Consider the following 26,560-nt stretch of genomic DNA (forward strand, 5'->3'; position numbering starts at 1 on the left):
CCCGGGGGCCCGCACGGCTCCCGTGGCCCGCTGAACTACATTCCCCAGCATGCCCCGCAGCCTCGGGGCGGGCCGCTCGGTTTGTTAATGAGTTCGAGAAAGCCGCGGCGCGGCCCACCGGGTTCCAAAACAAGGAAATGAAGGGGGGAGGCGGGACTGTGGGTGCCCGCGGGAGCCTCCGCCGCCGCCGCGGAGGAGGAGGAGGAGGCGGAGGCGGAGGCGGTGGCTGCCTCGGCCGCCGAGGAGCCCCTTGCTGAAGGCGGGCGGGCCGCGGGGCGGCGGGCGGCGCGCGCGCGCCCGAGCCCGAGCCCGAGCGGCGGCTTGGGAGAAGCGGAGCGGGGCGGCGGCGGCGGACGGACGGCCGGACGGACTGAGCGGCGGCGGCCCCCGCGCCCCGGTGTCCCTATGGGGGAAGCAGACAATGGATTATGATTTCAAGGCGAAGCTGGCGGCGGAGCGGGAGCGGGTGGAGGATCTGTTCGAGTACGAGGGCTGCAAAGTGGGACGCGGCACCTACGGGCACGTCTACAAGGCGAGGCGGAAGGACGGGTAAGAGCGCGGGCTCGCCGGGGTCCCCGCCGCCGCCCGCGACCCCGAAGGGCCGGGCGGGCGGGCGGGCGGGCGGGCGGGCGTCGGGTCCCGGGGCCGCCCCGTCGGCGGCGTCGCTGGACCCGGCGGGGACCGACCGCGCCTGGGGGCGGGGGCGGGGGCGGAGGCGGAGCGGGCGGGCTGGTCCCCCGGGAGCGCAGAGGTCCCGGCCGGGAGGGCTCCGCTGCAGAGTTCCCGCTGTGGCCCTGTGCTGCCGACGGCCGGCCGTGGAGGAGCTGCCAATCGGCGCAGCGCCTTCCCGGGGCGGCGGTTTGAAAAGCTCGCGGGGCCCCGGGGTCGGACGCTGCCAGCCCCAGCCCAGCCCGAGTGCATCCCTTGGGGCTGGCTCACCTGCAGACGTGCCCACCCTGGTTGCTCACCTGCTCCCGACTCCACGTCCTCACATTTGAGTTCCGCACTCGGAGGATGGACCCTGGAGGGGTGAAGTGTGTCCTTAAGGGCGCAGTGTGCTTTGGTGCCTGCCTGTTCTGCCTCTTGGCTGTCTTGGGTACCTCCCCTCCATCCCCCACCCCCTTTAACACTGGGTCTCTCTGTGCACTCCTGGCTGGCTGGCCTGGAACTCAGAGATCCGCCTGCCTCTGCCTCTCAGGTTCAGGGTGATTAAAGGCATGTGCCACCCTACCCCCCTTCATTTCTTCAGGAAGAAATCTTGAGTTAATATTATATCCTCCACTCGCCATCCTCTTGTCAAATGGCTGCGTGCTCTGGTTGTGTTTATCGAGAACTTAGACCATCAAGAGCAGAAAACCGAGTGACGGACCCGGGCCTGAACCACCGGTTCAGGAGTTGAGGGAATCTATAGGAATCTCTTGGGAAGTATTATAGATTGTTGTGTTAATAATAATGCATCGAGAATGCCTTCTTTGGGCCGGAGCAGGAGGGGTGGAACCCGCTTCTGGCCTGGGAGTAGTGGGTTCCTAGGTCCCATCCTGGAATTCCTTTTTCCTAGGTTCTGTAATTTGGAAAGAAAGTCTCCGACCCTAAGGAGTGTCACACCACACAAAAGAGAGTTTTTAAGATTGTAGTGAGCTTTTTTGAAAAGCAGATCGTCACTACATCTTAGATTAGAAGTGCTACTTAGGGTTCCTTCTCACACTGCTGTAATTTGATTGGCTGGGTGTCAAACTCCAGCATCGAAGTAGGTAGTGTATGTGCTAATTTTATAAGAGGAAAAACAAAACACACTGTGTGAAGTGTTTCATAAACAGTATTCTGAAAATTACAAGGACTGTCCAGGTTTGAAAGATAATGATTACTGTTGCAGGTACAATTGTAGAGGCCAAGCCACTCAGTTGAAGGAGTTGTTTCTTTTCCTTTCTTTTTGGTTTTTCGAGACCGGGTTTCTCTGTGGCTTTGGAGGATGTCCTGGAACTAGCTCTGTAGGCCAGGCTGGCCTCGAACTAGGAGATCCGCCTGCTGGGATTAAAGGCCAGCACGTGCTGTTTCTTTTAATTACCAGGCGTCCTTGAGTGCTGGACAAGGGCTGTAGGTGCAGAGAGTGAGCTTGCTTTGTCTTTGGAGCATCCACTGTGCTTTTTAAATTGGTATTCTGGCGGGAATCTTCACAGGGATGTTCGGGAAAAGTAACCCAATGCTACTATTGGACCTTGTTTTTACAAAATAATGGAGGTGGATCCTCCCTTTCCTGTGCTAACTTTGTAATATACTCCATCTAGAATTTAAAAAGTTCTAATTTGATTTTTTATCTTGCCTGGAAGCTTTGAGAGAAGTTAAAGATAATTCTGCTTCGGATGCACTGAATGGCTGGTCTTGCAACAAAAACCAATGCCTGGTCCTATTTGTTTTCCAGTGTGTCTCTCTAATAAAGATCTTGATTCAAATACACTTTTTCTTTGAGTGAAATTGGTAAATTAGAATAAATAAAGTTAGCTTTTGTATTTTCTGAGTAGAATTTAAAAACAACAGCAAACACACACACACACACACACCCACACCATTTAGAGCTAGAGGCAGAGGCAGGCTGATCTCTGAGTTTGAGGGCAGCTGGGTCCACAGTTCCAGGACATCTAGGACCAACAAAAACTCCAAAACCAAACAAACAACCTCCCCAACTCCAAAACCTAAGAAAATGTCACTTAGGATACAGAAATGTTAGTTCAGACCACTGTATCACACATAAAACAACCCATGGTAAATTTTATTTGTCTTATTTTTTCTTGGGTTAAGTGTTTGGTCCAGATTCCTGATTTCCACTAAACACTCAAATCTCATGTGGGCTGGTAGTGTGGTTAGTGTTATGCTCATTAGTAACCAGCAGTTTGAAAGAACAAAAGCTTTTAGGGTGCAAGACAGATATACTAAAAAGACATGCTTATAGCACATAAAACCACACACACACACACACACACACACACACACACACACACACACACACACAGAGCATAATGGTTAGATCTTTTACTTGGTGTGTTGGATGTCATGATTATATGCAGTTTCTTTGGTACACAGTGTGGCCCCAGGACTTATTTCTCTCGGGGTTCCCTCCCTTAAAATTGTTGCTCAATTTTTTTTTTTTTTTCCGGTTTGGAAAGAAAAATATTGATTCCCTTTAAAGGAAACAACCAGGCTTGGGCCCTCAGAATGGCCCATTGGGTAAAGGGACCTGCTACCAGGTGTCACCTTGGTTGGATCACGGGCTCTACATGGCCAAAGCAGAGAACTGTTTCCACAGAATTGTCCTCTGACCGCCACACACCTGTCTCCTGAAGCATTCAAAGTAAATAAATGCCTAAAAATAAGTAAAGTCAGGCTTAAAGTTAACGACCTAAAATTTACTTATTAGAAATGTTTTGTGTGGGCCCTTGCATGTGTATGGAGGTAGGAGACAACTTACTGGTTCTGTCTACTTTTGTATAGATTTTGAGGGTTGAATTAAAGTAGTGATGCTGACCTTGTCAGACAACTACCTTCACCTGCTGAACCATTTTGTTGGCCCAAACTTATTTACTGGTGCTGGGGTCAGATCTAGGGCCTTGAGAGTACTAAGCATTCACTCAGTACTGAGCTATGCTTCCAGCTCCAGGATATTTTTAAATTTCTTAATTTGAGTGAGAAATCATTAGTTTTATTAGTAAAACATTCCACGTTGTGCTGGGGGTGTAGCTTAGTTGGCAGAGTGCTTGCCTAGCACACAGAAGGCTCTAGGTTGTAGACCACATAAACTAGCTTTGGTGTAATCCCAATGCTTAGGAAGTGGAGCCAGGCCAACCAGAGGTTCAAGGCCATAGTTCCAACCAGCCTGCAGTATGTGAGACCCTGTCTCAAAATAAGTGGAACATAAGAATTTATAGCAACAAGCCGGAAGACAATCATTTTCTAGCTAGGAACACTTGTAGTAAAGGAATATTGTTAAAAATTTCTTTTCATTAAAAGGGTGAGAAAAACCTTATTCCAGCATAGGATTATGTGTGAAAATTTACCTAATGTGAGTTGGATTTCTAAGACTAAAACCAAAAAGTTCCTGTTTTGATTGTTGTTTCCGAAAGGTACTTAATTCAGTGGCTCTTAACCTTCCTAATGTTGCCACCCTTGAATACAGTTTTTCATGCTGCGGTGACCCCCAGCCATAAATTATTTTTGTTGCTACTTCATAACTGTAATTTTGCTACTGTTATAAATCATAATGTACATATCTGATATGCAGAATGACTAATATGTGATCCTTGTGAAAGGGTTATTTGACCCCCAAAGGGGTCACAACCTACTGGTTGAGAACCACCGTGGTAATTAAAAGTGAAACAGCTGCCAGAGCTCTTAAGAGATTGAGTTTTTGTTTGGGAGTTCAAGGCCAGCCTGGTCCATAGAGTGAGTTACAGGACTGGCTCTGTAGCTACTGAGAAACTCTGTCTCAGAAGAAGAAGAAGAAGAAGAAGAAGAAGAAGAAGAAGAAGAAGAAGATAAAAAAAAAAAGAGTGTAGAGGTGGAGGTATCCAGGGTAAAGCTCAGAGCTTGCACAAGGCTTCGGATTCCATCCCCAGGCAAGGAAAGCAAGGCTGTGTGCGCGCTGTGCATATGCGTGTGTCTGTGTGTGTGTGTGTGTAATTTTTTGAGACATGTTCTTACTGTGTAGTGTTGGCTGGTCTGGAACTTAAATGCAGATCAGGCTGGCCTTGGACTCACAGAGAAGGGCCTGCCTCTTGTCTGTGCTGCAATTAAAGTCATGCACGGATAGGCCTGACTTTTACCCCCAGGAACTGTTTTGAAATCTTGAAATGATAATGTTATATGAGATAGGTGACTAGATATGTTTCTGTAGCATTAACTAGAGCTAGTGATTTTAGACTAACCTAATCTCTTCAGTGCTAGTAGCACAAACCCCAACACCTGGTTAATGTAGTCTTGAGGTCAGACCCAAGGCTTTGTGAGGTTAGGCAGGTACAGTAGCAGTTTAGCTACATTCCCAACTCTCTGGCTCTAGTCAGTCAGTCAGTCTGTCTCTCTCTCTTTGCATTTATATGTTTTTCCCCCCAGTAAGTTATTCCTTTAGGTGAGGCAAAGGCTGCTATGTAGCCTCAGCTGGTCTTGAACTTGCCATCTTCCTTGCTCCAGACTCCAGAGTGCTGGGACTACAGGTGGGTACTACCATGCTTTACACTTTCTTTTAATAGATGCTGAGAAGGAAAATAGTTATTTTGAAATAGTAAGCATTTTTTCCCTCTTCGACAAGACCAATTTTTGCTAGATTGTGAATTCTGTCTTCTGTGTTTTTAATAGCTATTTTATAGCAATGCTTAAAAAATGTTAGCACTCATATATTTTAAGAATTCTCTTTTGATATTACAGATTTATGACAAAAATATTTCTGACATTTAGTAAGTGAGGTAAATATTGGTTTATATTATTTTGCTCTTTTTTTGGTAATACAAACTTTAAAACTTTATTTTTGAGACCTAAGGGAAATCTTTTTTCCAATGAATTTTGGTAGAAGCAGTAAGTCAGCAAACTTTATAAAAAGCTGCAGATATTAGCTATTGTAGACTTTGTGTAGCCATCTCAATTGTACTTATTTGCAATTGGGTCTGAAATAGATCGATAAAGAAACCAGTGTTTGTAGAACATGGTAAAAGGAACCACACCAGGTTTTGAAGTGAATTGAAGATATTCAATTAACTTTTTAAGAAGTATTTTGTAGGCTGGAGAGATGGTTTGGCGATTAAGAGCACTTTGCTATGTTTCCAGAAGGGACCCAGGTTTAGTTTCCAAAACCCACACGGTGACTCACAGTCATCTGTAATTCCAGTTCCAGGGTACCCCGTGAACTCTTTTGGTCTTCATGGCCACCATCCATGGATGTGGTACACATAGACACACGTACCACTCATAACCAGAAAGTAAAAATTAAAAAAAAAAAGTATTTTGTAAAATAAAGAGCATGCCTATTTAATAATTGCAAGGGCATGAAAAGTAGACAATGTAACACACCTTCCCTCTGCCATACACTTTCCTCTCTGGAGGTCGCTTCTAGAGGGGGTTTCATGTATGTTTGTATGTATGTATGTTTGTATACACACATACGCAAGTATGTTAAACATGTCATTCAACATGATAGATGTTGTGGTCTGTATATTTCTCTTTTTAAACTTCTGTGACTTGAAGATTGGTCATTGCATATCTTATGTACAGAAATGGCTTGTTTTATAGTTTTATAGTTTTCTGTTTTGTTATTGACATATGATTTAACTGCCCCTCTTAATGGAGCTTTAGGACTTTGCTAGCACTAACGCCAGTGACTATCCTAGTCAGTGCAATTTCTGCATATTAATATAGCTGTAAGTTAAATTCTAGGAGCTCTTTATCTTTACAAGTAAGACTTGAAGTTGTTTGCTAATAGAGTGATACACATCTGAAGACTGGAGATTAAGGAGTGACTTTAAAGGTATTAATAAGGATTAAGTAATGAATTATTTGCTTGCCGTAGGACATGCAAGTTGTTTTGGATGTTATTGTTTTAGTAGCAGAACTTTAGCTAGAATGGATTTTAAAATACAGTGTGTATAAGTATTGATGAAGGAAGTGTCTTTACTTTTTTGTCACTTATTTTGGGACTTGATACACTTGATGAATAGGTTAATATATGATAATAAATGAACTTGTTTTTTGAAAAATAGTGAATATATTGTCAGGATTAGATGTTGCAATATACTATTTTAAGTTAATATATAATAGTTTGACATTTTCTTGGTTGTATTATTAGGATAAGAGTATTTAGATCTTTTTTGAATATTGGGGTCTTAAAAACTGAGTTTTGCTGGGTATGGCACACACCTTTAATCTCAGCATTGGGATATAGAGGCAGGCAGATCTCTTTGTGAGTCCAGCCTGGTTTACGTAGCAAGTTCCAGGCCAGCCAGAGATATGTAGTGAGACCTTGTCTCAAAACCAAGCAGCCAACACCTGTCCCCAACCCGGTGTTTGTAAAAGATGAACTTGTTTGTTAGCTGTGTTATGTTGTGACTGTGTATTGTTAGTATTCCCTTTTGGTTCCAAAACAAAGTGACAAGAAATATTATTTTTGGAGTACATTTTAAATTTAAGTAACTAGTGTAGCCATTTCTTAAAATAGTGTTTTTGGTGTGGAACTGTGCAGAGTTAGCCGGCGATGCTATTTTAAAGATTTTGTCCATGCAGAAATAGCTGGTATGCCAACTTCCTGAACTAGCCCTTTGGAGCATGCACCATGCAGGATAAGGGAGGGCCTGGAGAGAGATGCAGGGTGTAATGCAGCAGTCATTGTCTTCCTTTGTCAGCTGAGGGTTGAGTTCTGCGGGGAATCTGAGAAATAAAACCCTTTAAAGTCCTCAGACAATTGGTATCCTCATAAAATATATTTAATTTCAAATATAGTAAGTCCTCTCTTAAGGTAATGGGGGGATCAAACAAATACAGTACAGCTTTCTTGTATTTTCTATTTTAAAATAGAGAAGAGTAGTTTATGATAAAACACTGTGCCCCAGCTTCATATTTGTGCTTTCTGGGTCCCTGGTACATTGTGGATTTACCATGACCCTCAATTGCATAGAGGCCACATGAAGTTTGTCACCTGTGTTATTTAGGTATGGTGTTTGCACAGCCCGAGGATACCTATGCTTAGCAGCCCTCAATGTTCACGGAAGGGTCAGAGCGGTGGCTTTCCTCATGGCATTAAGTCAGTTTAAAGACACCGGGAGCAACCACAGGGCAGGAGAGCAGGAATGCTGGTCAAGCCTGAGCGCTTTTGGCATGCATGCCGAGGTTCTGGGTTTGGTTTCCAACCCAGAAGGGAAGGGAGGGAGGGAGGGAGGGGGGAGATGGAGGGAGGGAGGGAGGAAGGAAGAAAGAAAGGAAGAAAGAAGAGGTTCTATACTGCAAAACAAAAAAGTAAACTCACTTGAGAAAAGCAACGATTCTGCATACTGCTTTTGGGTTACTGGTGAGCATATTTACCTTTTTCTTTTTTAAAGACTTATCTGATTTGTGTGCACATATACGTGTGTGTGTGTGTGTGTGTGTGTGTGTGTGTGTGTGTGTATTTAGGTGCCCTGAGGCTGGAGGAAGGTCTGGGACTCTGTAGAGCTGGAGTTACAGGTGGTCTGAGCTACCCCACATAGGTGCTAGTCACTGAATCAGGTCTTTTGGGAGGGCAGCAGCAAGGCCCCTCTAACTGCCATCTTCCTGGGATCTCCTGACCCTTAAGGAAAAGAGGATTGTGTGTGTGTGTCTGTGAGCGTGGTGCCATGGTGTGTGTGGGGTCAGGGAAGAGCTTGGGCATGTCCCTTCTTGCATCCCTTCTACCATGTGGCTCCTGGGTGAGCTCAGGTTGTCAGGCTTGGGGCAATGCCTTTAACCTTCTGAGCGACCTCACTGCCTCTGCCCCTTGAGCTTATTTAGCAGTCATTTTGAAAATAACCATGCTGCTGTGGTGATAATTGCCCGTTAGCTCAGCATTCAGGCGCTGGAGGAGGATCCCCATTTCAAGGGCAGTCTGGGTTACAGAGCAACACTGCCTGTTTCTCAACAACTACCCTTGCCGCCACCAAAACCAATAAAACCTGTCCAACAAAAACCCGACACTAATCCAGTTTTCCAGCAACTAAGAACTTACCTTTCTGTCCAGGCCAGTGGCTCTCAGTCTTCCTGATGCTGTGACCTTTAATACAGTTGCTCATGCTGTGGTGACCCCAACCGTAAATTAAATTTCTGTTGCTACGTCACAACCGTGGTTTTGCTACTGTTATGGACTGTAGTGTAGACACCTGTTCACTGATGGTCTGAGGTCACCCCTGTGAAGTACCCACAGGTGAGAGCCACCGGTCTGGGTGTTAGACATTTACAGATGGCTCTGATAGTGTCCCATGCTGTGTGCTGCACTGCCACGGGGTCCCAGGTAATGGGAAGTTGTCCACTCCACTCCGCTGTCACGGGAGCACCAGAATGCGTGATTTGATCCTTGATTGAAATTTCATCATGCAGTCACACATGACTAATAGCAAAAACGTACAGAGCCAGCACTGTTTGTTGATCTTTTAGTGGAAATACTTTTACTTTTATTCTTTTAATTATTAAAAACTGTTGTATGTAGTAAAAACCAAACCTTCAGCAGTGCAATTGTACATAAAATGTAAAAGTGTTCCTTTTTACTGTGTTACAGAACCGTTAGCCCCCTTTATTTTATTCTGTTGCTCAGGATCAAACCTAAGGCTTTGGGTGCAGTGAGATGTCTCGGGTATGGGAAGAAATAGAACTGAATCCTTTGACTATCATACATGTGTTGTGGCTCATGTATGACCGTACCCATAAATACAATAAATAAGTAAATAAATAAATATGAAGATTAAAAAACCCTAAGACAGCCAGGCCTTGGTGGCACACACCTTTAATCCCAGTGTGAGGGAGGCAGAGGCAGGTGGATCTGTGTGAGTTTGAGGCCAGCCTGGTCTACAGAGGGAATGCCAGGACAGGCTCCAAAGCCACAGACAAACCCTGTCTAGAAAACACCAAAAACAAACAAACCCCTAAAACATTGTGAGTGTTTGATTGGTACTACAGGGAGCTGTATTCCCAGCTCTTAGACGTATAACTTCAATTAAAACTTTATTTTTTGTGTGTGCACCCAATCAATGCCTGTGTGCTTTAGGTTGTAGACTTTCTAAGTTCTTATATGAGTAATAATGTACTTCATTTTCACAATTGACTGAAAAATTTGGCTGTGTGTAGCAATTTTAGAATTATTAGTTAGTAAAATTTTATTCTTTGAATACAAAATTGCGGCTGTCTTAGAATACGTGGTCCATGGGAAGTTTATTTGAAACTTTGCTTTTTCTGGTTTTACTCATATACACACTATTCTTCACTCATACGTTATACCCCGACCTCAGCCTCCCCTCCCCCCACACCTCCCAGTCACCCCTCCCGTTTTTATTCTTTAAGGACTTACTTTTTCATTTGTTTATGACTGTGCCATTTACAAATGTCTGGAAGGCAGACTTGTCTCCCGGGTCTTTAGTACTGTTTCTTCTTGGCGTGGTCACTTTGCACTGATATGAACGCTAGAGATTAAATTTGGAAGGAGCAGCTTTAGTCTTATACTCCGCACATGCTCCTGGTTTTCCTGCCCTGCCACTTAGGGTGTGGATGCCAGGGGGGCGTTTCTGAGAGGTGTTTCGGATGGTGTCCTGTAGCTCAGGTGGCCTCCAGCTGTCCGCTGAGGTGGGTGGGTCTTCGGCTGCTCACTTGCTCTGCCTCCCAAGGGCTGGCATTACGGGGTTGTTTCTTTTTCTTCTCCACCAAGCTTACTCACCAGCATCCCCTTCCTCGTTCTTCCTTCCGAGCCACTTGGATTCATTGCCGGTATTCAGCCCTCACACTTTCGTAGTCTGAGAGATTTTCCCTTTATTTATCATGACCTGAATTCAAGAAATTCTGCTTTTGGTTTCCAGCGTCCTGTTGTAAGCAATTCTTTAGGTTTTTCATAAATAGATTTTAAAGATTTTAAGTTGAGTGTATGTATGTGTTTTTGGGGAGGAGGGAAAGACAGACAGACAGACACACACACACACACACACACACACACACACACAGAGAGAGAGAGAGAGAGAGAGAGAGAGAGAGAGAGGTAGTGGTGTGGGAATTGAGCTTGCTCATGACCACTTGCCTGTGCAGGTTGGAGACCAGTTTTCTGGAACATGTTCTTTTCTACCTTGTTGAGGAGGGTGTTTCCTTTCTGCTGCTGTGAAGCACAGGCTAGGCTACTTAGCTGCAAACGTTCTAGTATTCTCCTGTCCTTGTCTGTAGAGTTTTGAACGATGGATGCGTGTCATTGCATACACCCTCCCGGTGGTGGTCCCGGCGGATGGGGTGGGATCTGGGGATTGAACTCAAGCCCTCAGGTACGAACAGCAAGCACTCTGGCCTGCTAGGAGGTCTCTTTTCTTTTTCTTTTTTTTAATGCTTTTGAGACAGGGTCTCATTATGTAGCTCTGACTAGCTAGGTAGTTCACATCGCAGCCTTGTGAGTGCGGGATTCAGGCATATGCTACCACACCCGATTGAGGAATTCTCCAGTAAGTTTTTATTTTTTATTACCATATATTTTTCTTATTTTCTTCTTAGCCTTTTAAAGTGTTGTGCTACCTGCAAATCTTTGTATTAAAGATTTAGCTGAGAAAATTTGTCTCTCTTTCTCTTTTTTTTCCCCCGAGACAGGTTTCTCTGAGGCTTTGGAGGCTGTCCTGGAACTGGCTTCGAACTCAAAGAGATCCGCCTGCCTCTGCCTCCTGAGTGCTGGGAGTAAAGGCGTGCATCACCAGCTCCTGCTTTTGTCTCTCTTTCATAGTTCCCCAAATACATAAGGCTAATATATTTTCATTTAGCTATATTTCTTTTTTAAAGATTTTCTTGCCTAAGTGAGTAACGAGGAAATGACCGTTTTGTATGAGGAGGTCTTGCATTTAATCCCTTCCACAACCAAAGAGGTTGGGACAATAGAGGCTGGTCATGATAAGCAGATGTAAAGGATTGGGACACAGTAGTGAAAAGGAGCTCACTTAGCAAAGCAATCATGTTATGAAATTCCTGTGATAGGAATTCCATCATAGGAGTTTCTGAATAGTCTCCATCTGTCCTCATTGCCGTTTACCATCCTGTCTATGGAGCTAGTCCTGTTTCTACCAATCAAGGTATCCATTCTCTACCTTCTTCCAAGGATAAATTATTCCTTTTAAGCATTCTTCTACTTGTGTCAACTAATTCAGTTAGACCTTTATTGTTTATCCACTTGATTCCTTCCATGAGCCAAGTCTTGTGTCACAGGCAATAATATAAAGGCAAAAGAGAACTATCGCCTGCAATTACAACCAGGGTGTAATATTCAGAGCGGACTGCTAGTAACAGTTTCTATGGGAGGGAAATCTGGGTTGAGAGAAAAACCGAGGGCTCCATCCAGGGACTCATTCGTGGAAGACTTTTTTTTTTTAAAAAAATTATATATTCTTTAATTATTTTGAATATACTTCCCATTTAAAAAATGATAAAACACTTAAAACATAATGGGTAACTAGAAGAGCCAGAGGTGGTGGATTACTTCCAGGGGACTTTTTCTGTACACAGCAAGGCATTTGTATTTGTACACAGGCATACAGAGCAGTTTATTTAAGATGTGAGGGAGCTCAAGCCACACAGATGGCGTGGAGAGGGTGAGGTGGGCGTGAGGTCCCACCCGAGGGGGAGCACTTGGTAGCTGTTGTCTATTGGTGACACTCTGGGACAGACAGGCACCACACCCAGTACTACTTAGTTGGTCAGCGTAAACTGGATCTGGTGTGGCCTGTGGGAGAGTGAGTTAGAGGGGAAGTCGGGGAGGGAGGCAGATGGGGTGGATGTGCAGCGCTCAGGAGGGAAAAATAAACATCAAGATACATTGTATGAAGTTCTCAAAGATTTCACAAACCCTTTTGTTTTAAACAGTGCAACATGTAAATTTCTTTATTGGAAAAGCAAAAGCCCTTTGTATTAAGCACAAGAACTTGTAGTTGGATCTGCTCTACGGCTGAGGAGGAGGCTAGCTTTGCTGCGCAGTTATGTGCCAGCCTGGGCAACACACCAAAATCTTGTCTCTTAAAAAAGTTTAAAATATCACAAATGTCTTAATTTACATATTATAAAAAATCAGTATGTAAAAACATCAGCAAAGAAAGTTAGAATTTTAGAAAAAAAATCTAGAATATAGTTGAGTGTGATCGTGCACACCTGTGCTCCCAGAATTCAGAGGTCAAGACTGGGAGGCTGACAGTTCAAGGCCAACCTGGGTCACATATCAAGACTTATTGACAAGATCAAAACAAAAGAATACAAATTACTCGTGAACACTCAGAGGTAAGTAGTATTAGTATTGTGGTATATTTTCTTGCAGTGCGCTTTAAAAATAATTATGCCTAAAGTGCTTTTGTAATATGGTTACATTTAAATGACAAAATTTATAATTCTTTGTAGCTCTTTGGGAGGCTGAGGCAGGAAGATCACTTAAGCACAGAAATTTGAGGCCCTAGCTAAATATTGAAACCCTATTTCAGGGGAAAGTTTTTGATAGAGGGGAGAAACAACTGGCTCATCAGCTAGGAGTGCATCGGTTCCTGTAGAGAGCCTGACGTTGCTTCCCAGCACCCATATCTTGTTGCTAGCTCCCACATTTGGGATTCACCGTGAACCCTCTGTAATCAAGCCTCAGGGGCTCTGAAGTCTCTGACCTCCATTCTTGTGCACCTGCAGACACACAATTGAAGCTATGAAACTAAAAAAAAAAAGAAAAGCTAGTAGCACTCAGGGCAGAGGCAGGCGGGACCTGTAAGTTTCAGGCCAGTGTGGTCTGCGTGGCAAGTTCCAGGCCAGCCAGGGTTTCATATAGACCATTATTTTAATAAAGAAAAAAATAAACGATGCAAATTCAGAGTTCTTTAGTACATTTAGTACATTCACAGTGTTTTATAAGTAAGTTACTTCTGCCTAATTCTGGAAGATGCTCATCCCCAAAGGAGCCCCAGACCTTTGGAGTCCTACCCAGCCTTTGCTCTTGATTCTGGCATGTGCTGTCTGCCTTCTGTCAGTGGATAATGAACAGTCTGGCCGTTTATGATTGACCTATTTAACTCAGCATATTTTCAAGGTATACCATGTGGCAGTATGTACTAATATTTCCTTTTTGTGGATGAATAATGATATGGCCACGTTTTGTTTATCTATTAATGAAAATTTGTTCTCTTTTTGGCATTTAAGAATAATGTAAATATGTGTACATATTTTTGTTTGAACATATGTCTTCATCTGTTTTGAGTATTTACCTAGGAAGTAGAATTGCTCAGACATATGGTAATTCCAACGCAGAACTTTGTAGGAACTGACAAAACGCATTGCACATGGGTACACCATTGTGCATTTTTCCCAGTGCTGGTGTTCAGTTTCTCTGCATCTTTTAAAGAAGATTTCACGTCTTTGAGTTTTATACATACATTCGGTGTATTTGTTTCTGTTTTAATGGCCTTCTCCCCCTAAGCCTTTCTCACCTCTCCTCACGCATCTTCCCAGGTCACCCCTCAACTTCATGTCCCTTGGTCTCCGTCCCCACGTCTGTCTGTCGTCTGTCTCTGAATACCTCATTGAGTCTAGTATGTACTGGAGCATGGTTGACTGACTCTCTCCCTCCGTCCCTCCTTTCCTCCCCATTTTTGGGTTTTGAGACAGGGTTTCTCTGTGTAGCCCTGGCTGTCTTAGAACTCTGTAGACCAGGCTGGCCCTGAACTCTCAAGTGCTGGGATTAAAGGCGTGCACCACCACCTCCTGGTTTAGTTCTTACTTCAGCATATGAACATTTTACTTTCTACAGATATAGTTTGCTGTATTAGCGTCTAAGTACTTCTTAAAGGGAATTATTGTTTCTTTTTACCCACAGTACTCAGAACAGATTGCTAAGATCCTAGCTTGTGCATGTTGGAGATCCTTTAACTAGATATGGTCATTGTTTATCTGCTACTTATTTTTCCATACTCAATAGAGGTCTATTTTTTTTTTTTAATTACACTGTATAGTCTTTTTACTTGTTGGACATTTGGAGACTTTTTGCCTTACAGGCCGAGTCTTGTCTAGTCCCTGACTACCTCTAGCTCAGGAGAACCACCTTGAATTTCTGCTTCTCTTGCCTTCACCTCTCAGTTCTGGGTTAGGGTGCTTGCCCACATAATGTGTCTCTGGGGAGTGAACACAGTTTTCAGCAGGCGCTGCACCAACTGAGCCCGACATGTAAAGTTCCTTTATATTTCTTTTTTTTAATTAATTTTTTTTAACATATCAATTCCATTTCCCTCCCTCTGTCCCTCTCCTCCTCACATGCACACGACCACCCTCCCCTCCCATCCCCCCACCCACTCCACATGTAGGGTGATGCCCTCCAGGAGGGGGCATCTAAATCTGTGAAGTCATTTGAAGTAGGGACTAGGACTTCTCTCCTGTCTCTAGGTTAAGGGAGTATCCCTCCATGGGGAATGTGCTCCCAAAGTCCTTTTGTGCACCAGGGATACATCCTGGTTCCACTGTCTGAGGTCCCTTAGACTGCTCAGGCCTTCTGGCTGAGACCCATATTCAGGGGGTCTGAGTCAGTCCCATGCTGGCTTCCCAGCTATCAGTCTGGGGCCCGTTAGCTCCTCCTTGTTCAGGTCAGCTGCCTTTATGTGTTTCTGCAGCCTGGTCTTGTCCTCCCTCTCTGCATCTGGATTCCAGTTCGGCTCAGTGTTTAGTTGTGGGTGTCTGCTTCTGTTTCCATCAGCTACTAGATGAGGGCTCCATGATGGTGGATAAATTAGTCATCAATCTCATTATCAGGGAAGAGAAGGGCATTTATGGTAGCCTTTCCACTGTTGCTCAAATTGTTAGTTGGGGTCAGTCAGTCTTGTAGGTCTCTGGACATTTCTTTAGGTTCAGTTTTCTCTTCAAACCTATAATGGCTTCCTATTTTGTTCTCTCTCTCTCTCTCTCTCTCTGTCTCTCTCTCTCCTGTCTTCTATTCCTCCCCTGACTCAATCTTCCTAGTCCCACGTGCTTTCCTCTCCTCCCCTTCTCTTTCTCCTAGTTCCCTCTCCACTCACTGCCCCCCCCCATGTGCTCTGGAGATCTTGTTCTTTACCCCTTCTGTGAGGGACCTTATAGTTCCTTTATATTTCAAACTGTCAGTTGCTCATTTTTCTTTGTTTTAGTTCAGGTGTGATCCCTCCCCCCCAATAATAGTGATAGAAGTTGATTTATTGTGTCAAAGGCTATAAATTATTTTAAGGCTTTTAGTAGGTATTTCCAAATTTATAGATAATTTCATGCACTACCACTAACAGTGTATGAAAATGTCTTTCATTTCACTGTTGTTTGTTTTGAGGTAGGGTTTCTCTGTGTAAAATAGTCCTGGCTGCCCTGGAACTCACTATAGAGACCAGATTGGCCTTGAACTCCCAAAGATCTGCCTGCCTCTGTCTCCTGAGTGCTGGGATTAAAGGTGTGCGCGACTACACTTTGCCTCGTTTCAATTCTTTAGTGTGTGTGTGTGTGTGTGTGTGTGTGTGTGTGTGTGTGAGAGAGAGAGAGAGAGAGAGAGAGAGAGAGAGAGAGAGAGAGAGGCACCTGGAGTGTTTGAGCTGGCACACAGGCACACACTCTTCTGAATGGGTGTGGAGGTCAGAGGACAATGTCAGGGGTCAGTTCTTTTCTACATTGGGTTCTAAGAACTGAGCTTGGGTTGAGGCTTGAGTGGCAAGCTCTGGTACCTGCTGAGCCATCTTGCCAGCCCTCGTTCTGTCTGTTTTCATATGAGAATGTCTGTGTTTAGTCTGAGATTGAGAGCTGATGTCCCTATGCTTGAGCTCTTTGGAACTATAGTTTGTGGTTGAGGTTCCTTTATTTTATAGTTGCTAAGATCTTTAAGTTATTAAACAGTAGCATCCCCCCCCCTTGGAAAAGTGTGCATTTACATAATCTTTCCCCCTACATTTGCTACTTTTATTGTAAAAGATATATTCAGAGATGTAATTATTTGAAAATCTGTCAGAATGCTTTCTGTCAGCCTGTATCCCTACTATTTTCTTATAGGAAGAGAAAGTTTCAAACATAGGAGCTGTACCACTCAAGAAGATGGTTTGCTTTCCATTGCTGTGATGAGACACCATGACCAGGAACAACAGGGACAGGAAAGGGCTTATGTGGCCTATGGGTGTCAGTCACAGCCTGTTGTTGGGGGAAGCCTGTAGGAGCTGAAGCAGGGGCCACAGAGGAACACAGCTTATTGGCCTGTTCCCTAAGGCTTGCTGCATATGCTTTCCTGCTACACACCTCAGGGAGCCTGCCCAGGAGTGGCACCTCCGACATGCCTGGGCTCTGCTACAGCCATCCTTAGTCAAGAGAAGAGTATCCCACAGTTTCTCAATTGAGAGTCCCACTCCCCAGATGACAAAAACCTCACCAGCAGAAATGGGAAAGAAGAAACAATGTTTCACATTGTATTTGATGTAGAACTTGTTAGCAGCATTAAACAAAGTTTCAAGCTAAGGCTTAGGGGCAGAAACCATCTAGTTGTCTTTAAAATGGGGAGGGAGCAACCACAAAGGTACATGTATGTAGATCTCTCGTTTTGACTTCATGTAGAGGAAAAACCTAGTCATTATCATTGTAAAGAAATAGGGGCCAGGTGTGGTGGTGCATGCTTTTCAGAGGCAGGCGGATCTCTATGAGTTCGAGTCCAGCCTGGTCTACATATTGAGTTTCAGGACAGCCAGAGCTACATAGTGAGACAAAACAAAAAACGAGAAATAAGGAATTTGATTTTTTTTTTCTTGGAACAAAAAGTCCAGAAATGGTTTTTGGATACTCAAGGATATTATCAAGTGTTAAATGGTTTTTGGATACTCAAGGATATTATCAAGTGTTCGACTACTTCTGTCTGATCTATGGCTTCTGTTTAGGCCAGAGGTTCTCAACCTTCCTAACACTGCCACCTCATGCTGTGCTGACCCCAACCATAAATTATTTCATTGCGACTGCATAACTATAATTCTGCTATTGCTATGAAACATAATGTAAATACCCGATGTGCAGGGTGTCTGATATGTGGCTCTGTGAAAGGGATGTTTGAGACCCTCTGGTTGAGAACCTCTGGAATAGATGGTCCTAAATGATTGTTGTGCCTCTCTCACAACAGGAAGGGGACGAGGCAAAGGGAGGGGCTGTGTCAACCAAGTTGAATATTTTCCATCAGATAGGGCAGCCATCTTCAGCACCTACATTACCATCTTAAGTTGCTCATGGGAGACGCAACTTCTTGCTGTGGTCTGCAGTAGCTTGTGACGTGTGTTTGTTTAAAGAGTCTTTCATGCACGTAAAGCTTGAGTGTTGTCATCCCCGTGGAAAAGAATTTCAGGGTGAGCCAGTATAAGGCAAAGATAGGAGTTTATTAAGAAGACATTTTAAATAGCTCTTACGCACAGAGGTCAATAGAAGAAAGTATGTAGGGAAGCAGTAAGACATGCCAAGGTGCATGTGGACTTTTCAAGGGAGAATATCACTTTATTGCCTTTATAATAGTCATATGTAGAGTTTTGCTAAGACATTGAATGAAATCTCATAGGCACACCTGACAGGATAGCATTTGGTAAGGTAAGCGTCCATCACAGGGATGCAGGACGTTAGGATGTATTCACGTTAAAAGCTTCATTTCTGAAATTGCTGCAGAATCTATCTGGTCACACACACTCAGGCCTTAAGCCTGACTCAATGTTATCTTAATACTTTCGAATTGAATGTTAATTGTGCTAGGAACTTTGATTCTTAGCTGGGAGACACCAGGGTGTCTACGTCCCTGTGGTTTTCCCTGTCTTCCCGTCCTACCTCAGTATGATACATGTGCAGCGTTATTATTTTCTAAGTATGTTTATCCACTTGTATGGTTATCTCATTGGTTAAATTCTTAGAAGTGTGTTAGGTCACAGGGTAATATCACCGCAGTTTTCAAAAGGGTTGAGTCAGGGCTGGGGAGCTGACTCAGCTGTTAAAATGATTCTGTGCAACCATGAGGACCTGAGTTCAAATTCTCAGAGTCTATGTGAAAGGCTGGATGTGCAACTTGAGTTTATAATCCCAGTGTCTCTGCAGCCAGGTGGGCAGTGGAGACAGCACCCAGGAAGCTCACAGCAGCTAACCCGCAGTCTTGAACAGGACAGATGCTTGAGGTCGCCGTGTGACCTTCTCACATGCCTGTGGCACTTGTGTGCACATTCTCGCCCCTCCCCAAAGTTGAGCCAAGCTCTTACACTTCTACGAGAGTAGAGTGTTGCCTGCGCCTTCCTCCTCTCCTTGCCTACCTTGGCCTCATTATCTGTTATTAATAGGCAGATGGTCTTTTGCTGTTGTTATCACTAGTTTATTGTGGGAAGGCTAAGTGTCTTCATTTGTCTATTGATTACCTTTTGGGTCCCCACCCCCTTTTTCCTCTTCAGTAAGCATTGCATGGTGGCTAAGATTGGGCATTGGGTTTAAACTAATGCAGTTATAATACTTAGGTGAATGACTGGGAAAACGAATTCGGTGTCTTTGTTTTCCTCCTTGGTAAATGGTATGCTAGTTTCTATCTCATGGAGGGTTGCATGAGGTAACCCATGGGAAGGATTTAAAACACCTGGTGGTTCTGCTGCTGCTACTGTTAGACTTTACACACTGTATTCCTGGGGGGAATGCCTAGAAGAGTGGGAGTGTTTCAAAGTAGGTATCATCAAACACTGTCTTAACCCTGTTCACAGTAAAAGCTGCGTAGCTGAGGACTCTGTCTGTGCCTTTGCTTTCAGTGGTGTGTTTCTGTGTATATGTCTGTCTGTCAGTTGTGAAAAGATTCATGTATAAAATGATACATATTTTCTAACTTTTGGTTATCAGCAATTTCATTCAATGAGAAAAGTCTCATGAGCTCTGTGTATCCATCACCTAGACATTTTTTTTATGTAAAATGTCAGGTATTTCAGGATTCCTATAAAGGACCAATCAATAAATATTTGGTCTTTGGGGCCCTGTGGTCTGCTGTGTGTGCTGAATACTGCAGTTGTGTGAAAGCAACACTGTGGTTTTTACTTAAACAGGTCTTACTGAGCTTCCTGGCCCTTGACTAATCCCAGCATGTGAGAGGCAGAAGGAGGTAGTCTTTGTAAGTTTGAGGCCAGATCCAAGCCAGCCAGGGTTACATAGTAAAACCCTGTTATGAAACCCAGAACAAGCCCTCCTCCCCCCAACCTAGGTTCTATGATTTTAAAAAAGGAGCCAGCCTTGGATCTCTGTGAGTTTGAGGCCAGCCTGGTCTACAGAGCTAGTTCCAGGACAGCCAGGACTACACAGAGAAACCCTGTCCCCCCCCCCCCCAGCCTTGATAAAGAAGCTAAAAAAGGGTAAGGGGAGGGCGGTGTGGGGAGGGGCCATTCCTGCTGTTTCAGCTTTAATGTTACTGTGTTTTACTTGGTAAGAAAGACTTGTCATAGATCAGATCAGCTATCCCACAGCACGGAGAAGCGCTGACACATGCATTGTGTCTTTCCCCGAGGCTGATTTACCCTTTAAATCAGCAGGTGCCCTGATGGGAAGGACAGGTTCTACTGCATTGGTACAGTAGTGGTGGGACGGTAGGCTGCCATTGGCAATACTGTGCTTCTAGGTGAGACAGATAACTATCCATCATGAACTAAGTCCTTCATAATGTTTGGGAACAGGCTTACTACATCTTGGCAGTGCATGTTGAAGAAGCTAAACAAATGCAATCGAGATTCTTTTAAAACGCACCAGCCATGTGCTCAGGACAGGTTGGTGATGCATTTGCAGAGAAAAAAAAGCAGATAATGACCATGCAGGCCTGGCTAAAGAATTTGGCCTGGAACCTGGTAGAGAATGAGAGTAACGGCATCCCAGATGGAGTGGATCCCAGTAGCTCCCAGGGTGGAAAAGGCATCTCCCCCCCCCCCAAATCTGGTTGTACAAGGGATATATGTTACAGAAGGAAACAATTGAGAACTGTGGCAAGCCCCTCTAACCCCTTTTATTGAGGCGGCCACCACCCAGTAGCTCCTCGCAGAGGACGACTTCGTGGTCGCTGCCACAGCGTGGGTGTCACAGAGGACACACGGATGAGAGCGGACCCCCAGTAGAGAAGTGGCGAGAAAGGCTGCACTTCTGGACCTGTCTGTAGCTGTTGAGGAGATGGCAGGCTGGGAGCCTGAGGAGGGTGTTTAGGAGGTAGAATTCACGGACTGGTTGGAGGAGCCGAGTGGAGCGGAACAGTGGCCAGGAAAGAGGGTTGGACCAAATTGTGAAATCACTGGGCAACATTTGGAGAAGTGGTACTGAAACATAAGGTTTTTTTCAATTTATTTTTTGGTCATAAGTTGCTGTATTTAGTTTTCTTATTGTTGTTCCTTTTTTTTTTTTTTTTTTTTCTTAATGGCGTGGAACTCCCTCAGGATGTGTAGACCAGTCTGGCTTACAACCCAGAGGTCCACCTGCCTGTGCCTCCAGAGTGCTGGCATTAAATGCATGAGCTGCCACACCCTGCAATGTTTTCTTTTTGAAAATTATTATTATATGGGTATTGGATAAGCAGTCGACCCTGGATTTGAAAATTATCATTATATGGGTATTGGATAAGCAGTTGACCCTGGATTTGAAAATTATTATTATATGGGTATTGGATAAGCAGTTGACCCTGGATTTGAAAATTATTATTATATGGGTATTGGATAAGCAGTCGACCCTGGATTTGCACTGGCAATTATCCCTCTGCCTCCAAATGTTGGAAGTACAAGCTTGTGCCTCCACGTCAGCTTGAGTTTTTTGTTTTTTAAAATGTGTGTGTGTGTGTGTGTGCGTGCACATATTTGTGTGTTTGCGTGTGCCACAGGCGTGTGTGTGGTGCTCAGAAGACAACTTGTGGGAATCACTTGTGTTCACTGTGTGGGTTCCGGGGGTTGGACTCAGGTGGACACCTTTGGTGACAAAGCACTCTTCTTACCTGCTTGTTAAGCTTATCATATGCCTCCTCCCCAGTTTTTTCAAGACAGGGTTTCTCTGTGTAACTGCCTTGGCTGTCCTGGAACTCGGCTAGTACACCAGGCTGGCCTCCAGTTTGCAGAGGTTTGCTTGCCTGGGTCTCTTTATTGCTAGGAGTAAAGGTGTGTGCCATCACACCTGGTGTATCAGGGCTCCAAATCAGTGCTTTTCCCTTTTTTCCTAGTTATTTGGGGATAATCTGAAAGATTATTACATAACAAGATCATCGTACTAGCTAGTAAGTATATTTTCGAGGTTTTTTTCCCCTCCCATTATGTTGCTTACACTGGCCTTGAATTTAAGGCTGCCTGCCTTCACTCAGTTCTCAGATTACTCCCCATTTATTTTGGAGGTTTTAAAAAAAAGGTCTGTTACTAGGAAAGAGGGAAACAATTCTTTTTTAACTGATTAAATCTTTAATATTTTGTAAGAATAGTTTCTGAAAGTCCTATTTTTATTTTACAATATTGGAACAGTTAATTTTCCCCATCCCGCCTAGCATGCTTTACTCATTTTAGTTTCTGCTGGCTTCTGCTTTCTGAATAGTGCCAGCTCCATAGTGTGCTTTCTCCTTTCTTTCTGTGCATTTGTTTCCTTCCTGATGTGTTTTAAGTGTCCTCTCCCTATATTCTTAATGATAATTTCTGGTTCTAAGAAGAACTGTAAGAATCCTCACATTCTATTTTGTGGTTTGTTTTCCTATTTAATATATTTTATTTTCTATATACATGTATGAACTCGCATGATTGAAAAAACAGTTAACTTTCAATTTGCATGAATTCACACACCTTTTTGTTCTATTTTCCCCATAGCATAAATCTGCTTTATTTTTATTTTTTAAACGAGTGTATAGTGATTCAAACTCAGTCAGCATTTGGTATTTTTTGCATAACCCGTTGTGTTAGTTTACATTGTTGATTTTTTGTCAACTTGGGAGTTTGACTCCTTGGCAAGCCTGTAGACTCAGATAGGCATTAACACTTTTGTCTTTGGGGAAGTATAACTTTAAATCTACATAAACTACCTTTTGCTTGTGCTGTGACTGTGGCTTCCAGGAGGGCTGGGTGTAGGGACCTCAGGTGTTCTAGACAGCAGACTTTGAGCAGAAGGCGGAGAGTGTTGCCTTCTGGTGTTATTGCCTGTGCTGGGGCGGGTGCATGGCAAGTGAGAGCTTTGAGTGTCACCACAGAGCAGTTAGAACGATGCAGTAAATGGATTGCTTTGATCAAATTCAAGAGGCATTCTAAGTCAGTATTGCTACAATCTGTAAAAAGGGAAGGAGAGAAGAAAGGGAAGGAGGGCTGGTGAGGTAGTTGAGGGGTAAATGCCTGCACCTGCTGAGTTTTTTAATCCCCGGGTCCCACAGGTCCCACCGAGTGGGTGGGGAGAACAGGCCCCTGCAGGCTGGGCTCTGACTCCCGCGTGCCTACTTGCATGCATACACACACAAGTACATGTAACAGAGAGCAGGAGACTATGTGGAGCTAGAGAGTGACTTTCACTTCTGCCGACACTAAGATTGGGAGTGATTAATAAAACCAGAGCACCACTATCTTGTATGATATGCACTGTGTCATTTTCTCAGACTTAGCTGCACTGTGGTTTCTCCCTGGGAACCTGGCCAAGTCATTATTCATGCTGTATTCTTCCCTACTGCTCCTTTTACTGAGAGATTGCTTCACAATAAATAGAGAGGCAGCCTAATCCGTGACTCATGACTGGAGGATAGACATTCTTATGCTAGGTGCCATGTGCCAGAAGTGTTGCTTTCCAATATGCTAATTACCTCTTCCGAACTTGTTAATATGCTCTTCTCTCAAGTTTGTTCTTGTTTTTGTAGAGAAACAAACACATCCCACATACTTGTAAAATATGTTTTTATAGAGGCCTTTTTAATGAGTTGCTTTTAAAGAAAATAATGAGATTAGGATCAGAAATTCTGACATACTTTTCTTGGGCATGTTTCTTTGATTAAAAAAAGGACCATTTTGCCATTTATATGCCAAATATTGTAACTACTACCTTTATGAGTTTATACAGCTGTTTGTGAAGTTTCTCCACTTTTCTGGAGGAGTTCTTTTAAAAAGAGAGAGTGTGCGTGCACACACGTGGGTGTGCATGCATGTGAGTGTGTGTGCATGTGTACGAAAGTCTGTGTGTGTGTGCGCGCGCGCGTGTGTGCGCATGTCTCTGCATGTGCGTGCGTGTGTGTGTGTGTGTGCGAGTGCGCACGCGTGCACTCACGTGCACTTGTATGTGCATGCTCCAGTGTGAGGCTGGGCCTCCAGTATTGGGCCTCACCTTCCCTCTTATTGGAGACACTTCTGCTTGCTTTTCTGGTGTAAACACCAGGGTAGCAGTGGCCTCTGCGCATCTGCAGATCCTCTCTGTCTCTCAGACATTAGTGGAATACATCAATCAGATTTTTGTCTTGGTTTGTTTTAGGCTTTTATGAGGCTTGTAGGATTTGAACTCCAGTCTTCACACTTGAATATTTGAGACATCTTTCGAAGTTCTAGTGCTTTTTAGTTTTTGTTTGGAGACAGGGCCTCGGGGGTTCCTACTGTGTGACCCTGGTTGGGTTAGAATTCTGTTGTGGACTAGACAGACCTCCAGTTCTCAGAGAGGTTCTTGCCTCTGTCCCTTGAGTACTGGGATTTAAAGTGTACATCAGCATGCTTGGCTTAGATTGTTTTCTTTAATTAATAGAAGATTTGTAGCAGCTTACATAATGCTACACTCCAGTGCATAAAGTTAATACCGAGGTCAGTCTGTAGATGGTTCTGCATGAGAACCAGAGTAACTTAGTTTTGGAGTAATTATTTTAGTCTCTGGAGAGCATGTTCTGTTAGGTGTGGCGGAGTAAGTGGCTGTGCGTGCACCTCCTGCTCACGATGTGGGATTGTGAGAGGGTGAGGTGTGTGTTCAGTCTCTGCTATGTGCTCAAGGCAGGGCCACCCATTTCACTCACAGTCAGCTAAGTCCACCCTTGCTCTCACTCCCCTCCCATCGCTTAGAGACAGAGGAGTTCAGGCTGTTTAGTTCTTACATCTGAAACCCTGCCTTTTACCTTCTTCAGTGCCTAGTTCTAATTTACCAGTAATAACTGGAAGTAATTTTCTTGAGAACTTTTTGAACTGTATTTTAAGTTAGTTGGCTATTTTTATTATTTTTGAATTATGCACATTTATTGAATATGATATGGTATATATTGTTACAATTGAAAATCTCAAAGAATTACCCTTATCAAAACAAAGTGGTCGCATCTTACCTCCTTACCTCTTCTTAGTTTCTTTGAGAAAGATGAGATTAATACATGCTTTTAAAAATTTAAAAAAAAAACATGTGTATGTGTGTGTACATGTAAACATGTATGTGCCCATGGCAACTGGTCATAAAGCGCCCATGGCAGGTTGCAGGAACTGAATTTAGTTCTCTGCAAGGCCAGGGTGGTTGGCCCTGCTGAGTCATCTGCTGAGTCATCTCTCAGGGCGCCAACCCCTCCCCCACTTTTTGAGAGTCCTAGGTAGCATCATTGGCTGGGTGCTCGTTAAGTAGCCGAGGTTGACAGTGCACTTCTGATTTTCCTGCCTCTATCTCTCAAGTTCCAAAGTTACAAGCCTACACCATCACACCTGCTTTTACCTGGTGCTGGGCTCCGAACGCTAGACAGGCACAATCTCAAGCGAGCTATATCCCCAGCCCGTAGCATACATTTTAGGTGTGCTGGGGCAGGAGTTTTCCAAGTGATGCTCTTGCAGGCTCGGTCCTTCCTCCCTTTCCCTGACTTGACTTTCTCATGTCTGCCTGGCTCTGAGCTCTAGGCATTTGAGCATCAGCTCCCTATAGACATTACCAAAGCCCTCACCGTGAGCTCCCTCAAACTTCCCCAGGCTGCTCTTTCTAACTCCTCGCCCAGCTGCCTGCTAACAGGACTCATGCTTGGTTATCTTTCATGTGTTTCTTTATTCTTGTTCCGTTGGCACTGTGTCTAGCTGTCTTGCAGATCCATCTACTCCTTTTATTTCCTCTGCCACCACCCTAGCTTATATTATTGTTCCCACACACTTAAAATACTCTCGAGGTCCCTTAACTACTTTTCCTGTTGGCCTCACACCTCCAGACTAGCCACAGGAATATAGACTACTCGAGAGTCTTACCTTGGTGTCTTAGGTGACGTTGGGTTCCTTGACGTGACTTACATGTTCTGCTTGTCTCTTTGTCATTAGTGCTCATTAGCATGCGAGTCTTGGCACATAAAGACACGAAGAAACTTGAATCAAGTCTGCTTGAATATTGTAATTTAGGAGCCATTACCCTCTCGGCTTTAGGTGGGACTGCAGCATATGATAGGAATTGAGAGTTAATGTTTGAGCTCGTGGTCAGTTTCTGATGTGTAGTAAGTACCATGAAAAGACAGCTATTTGCAACTCGTAATAAATGTGCTGTTGGGTAGTAGGAGTTGTGGTAAATGGAAAAGATAGCTGTTCATTATAAATTAAGAATAGGATGGCTTATTGTTACTGGTACTTACGTTTGATTTTAATTGAGTAACAATTTTATTTAATTAGTATCTTTGTTTTTCAACTTATTAGTGACTTGTAACTCTTGGATTAGCATTTGTGTGAAATATATAATTTGATAAAGCTAGATTCGCCAGAATGTTTTTGTCTTTGGAGATTGGGTCTCTTGTAGCCCAGGCTAGTCTTGAACTCACTGTGTAGTATGGATGACCTTGGACTCCTAATTCCCCTGTCTCTGCACCCCTAAATTAGGTGTGTATCCATATGACCATTAAGTAGACAAATTCGCAAACTCTTGAAAGAAAATGACTATTACACAAGCAGTTGAT

At 43.9% G+C, this 26,560-nt stretch overlaps 1 protein-coding gene across 1 annotated transcript in view; it reads left to right on the forward strand.

Annotated features, from left to right (window-relative positions):
• Window positions 1-359: 359 nt before the first annotated feature.
• Cdk19 (cyclin dependent kinase 19) overlaps window positions 360-26,560 on the forward strand; it is a 104,005-nt gene continuing 77,804 nt past the window's right edge. Inside the window, exon 1 of the mRNA XM_051175558.1 lies at window positions 360-549. Coding sequence (XP_051031515.1) covers window positions 422-549 — 128 coding nt within the window. The 5' untranslated portion in view covers window positions 360-421. The remainder of the gene's footprint in view (window positions 550-26,560) is intronic.

This window comes from Phodopus roborovskii, unplaced genomic scaffold (assembly GCF_943737965.1).
Source record: "Phodopus roborovskii unplaced genomic scaffold, PHOROB, whole genome shotgun sequence".
In the NCBI taxonomy this organism is placed as follows: Eukaryota; Metazoa; Chordata; class Mammalia; order Rodentia; family Cricetidae; genus Phodopus; species Phodopus roborovskii.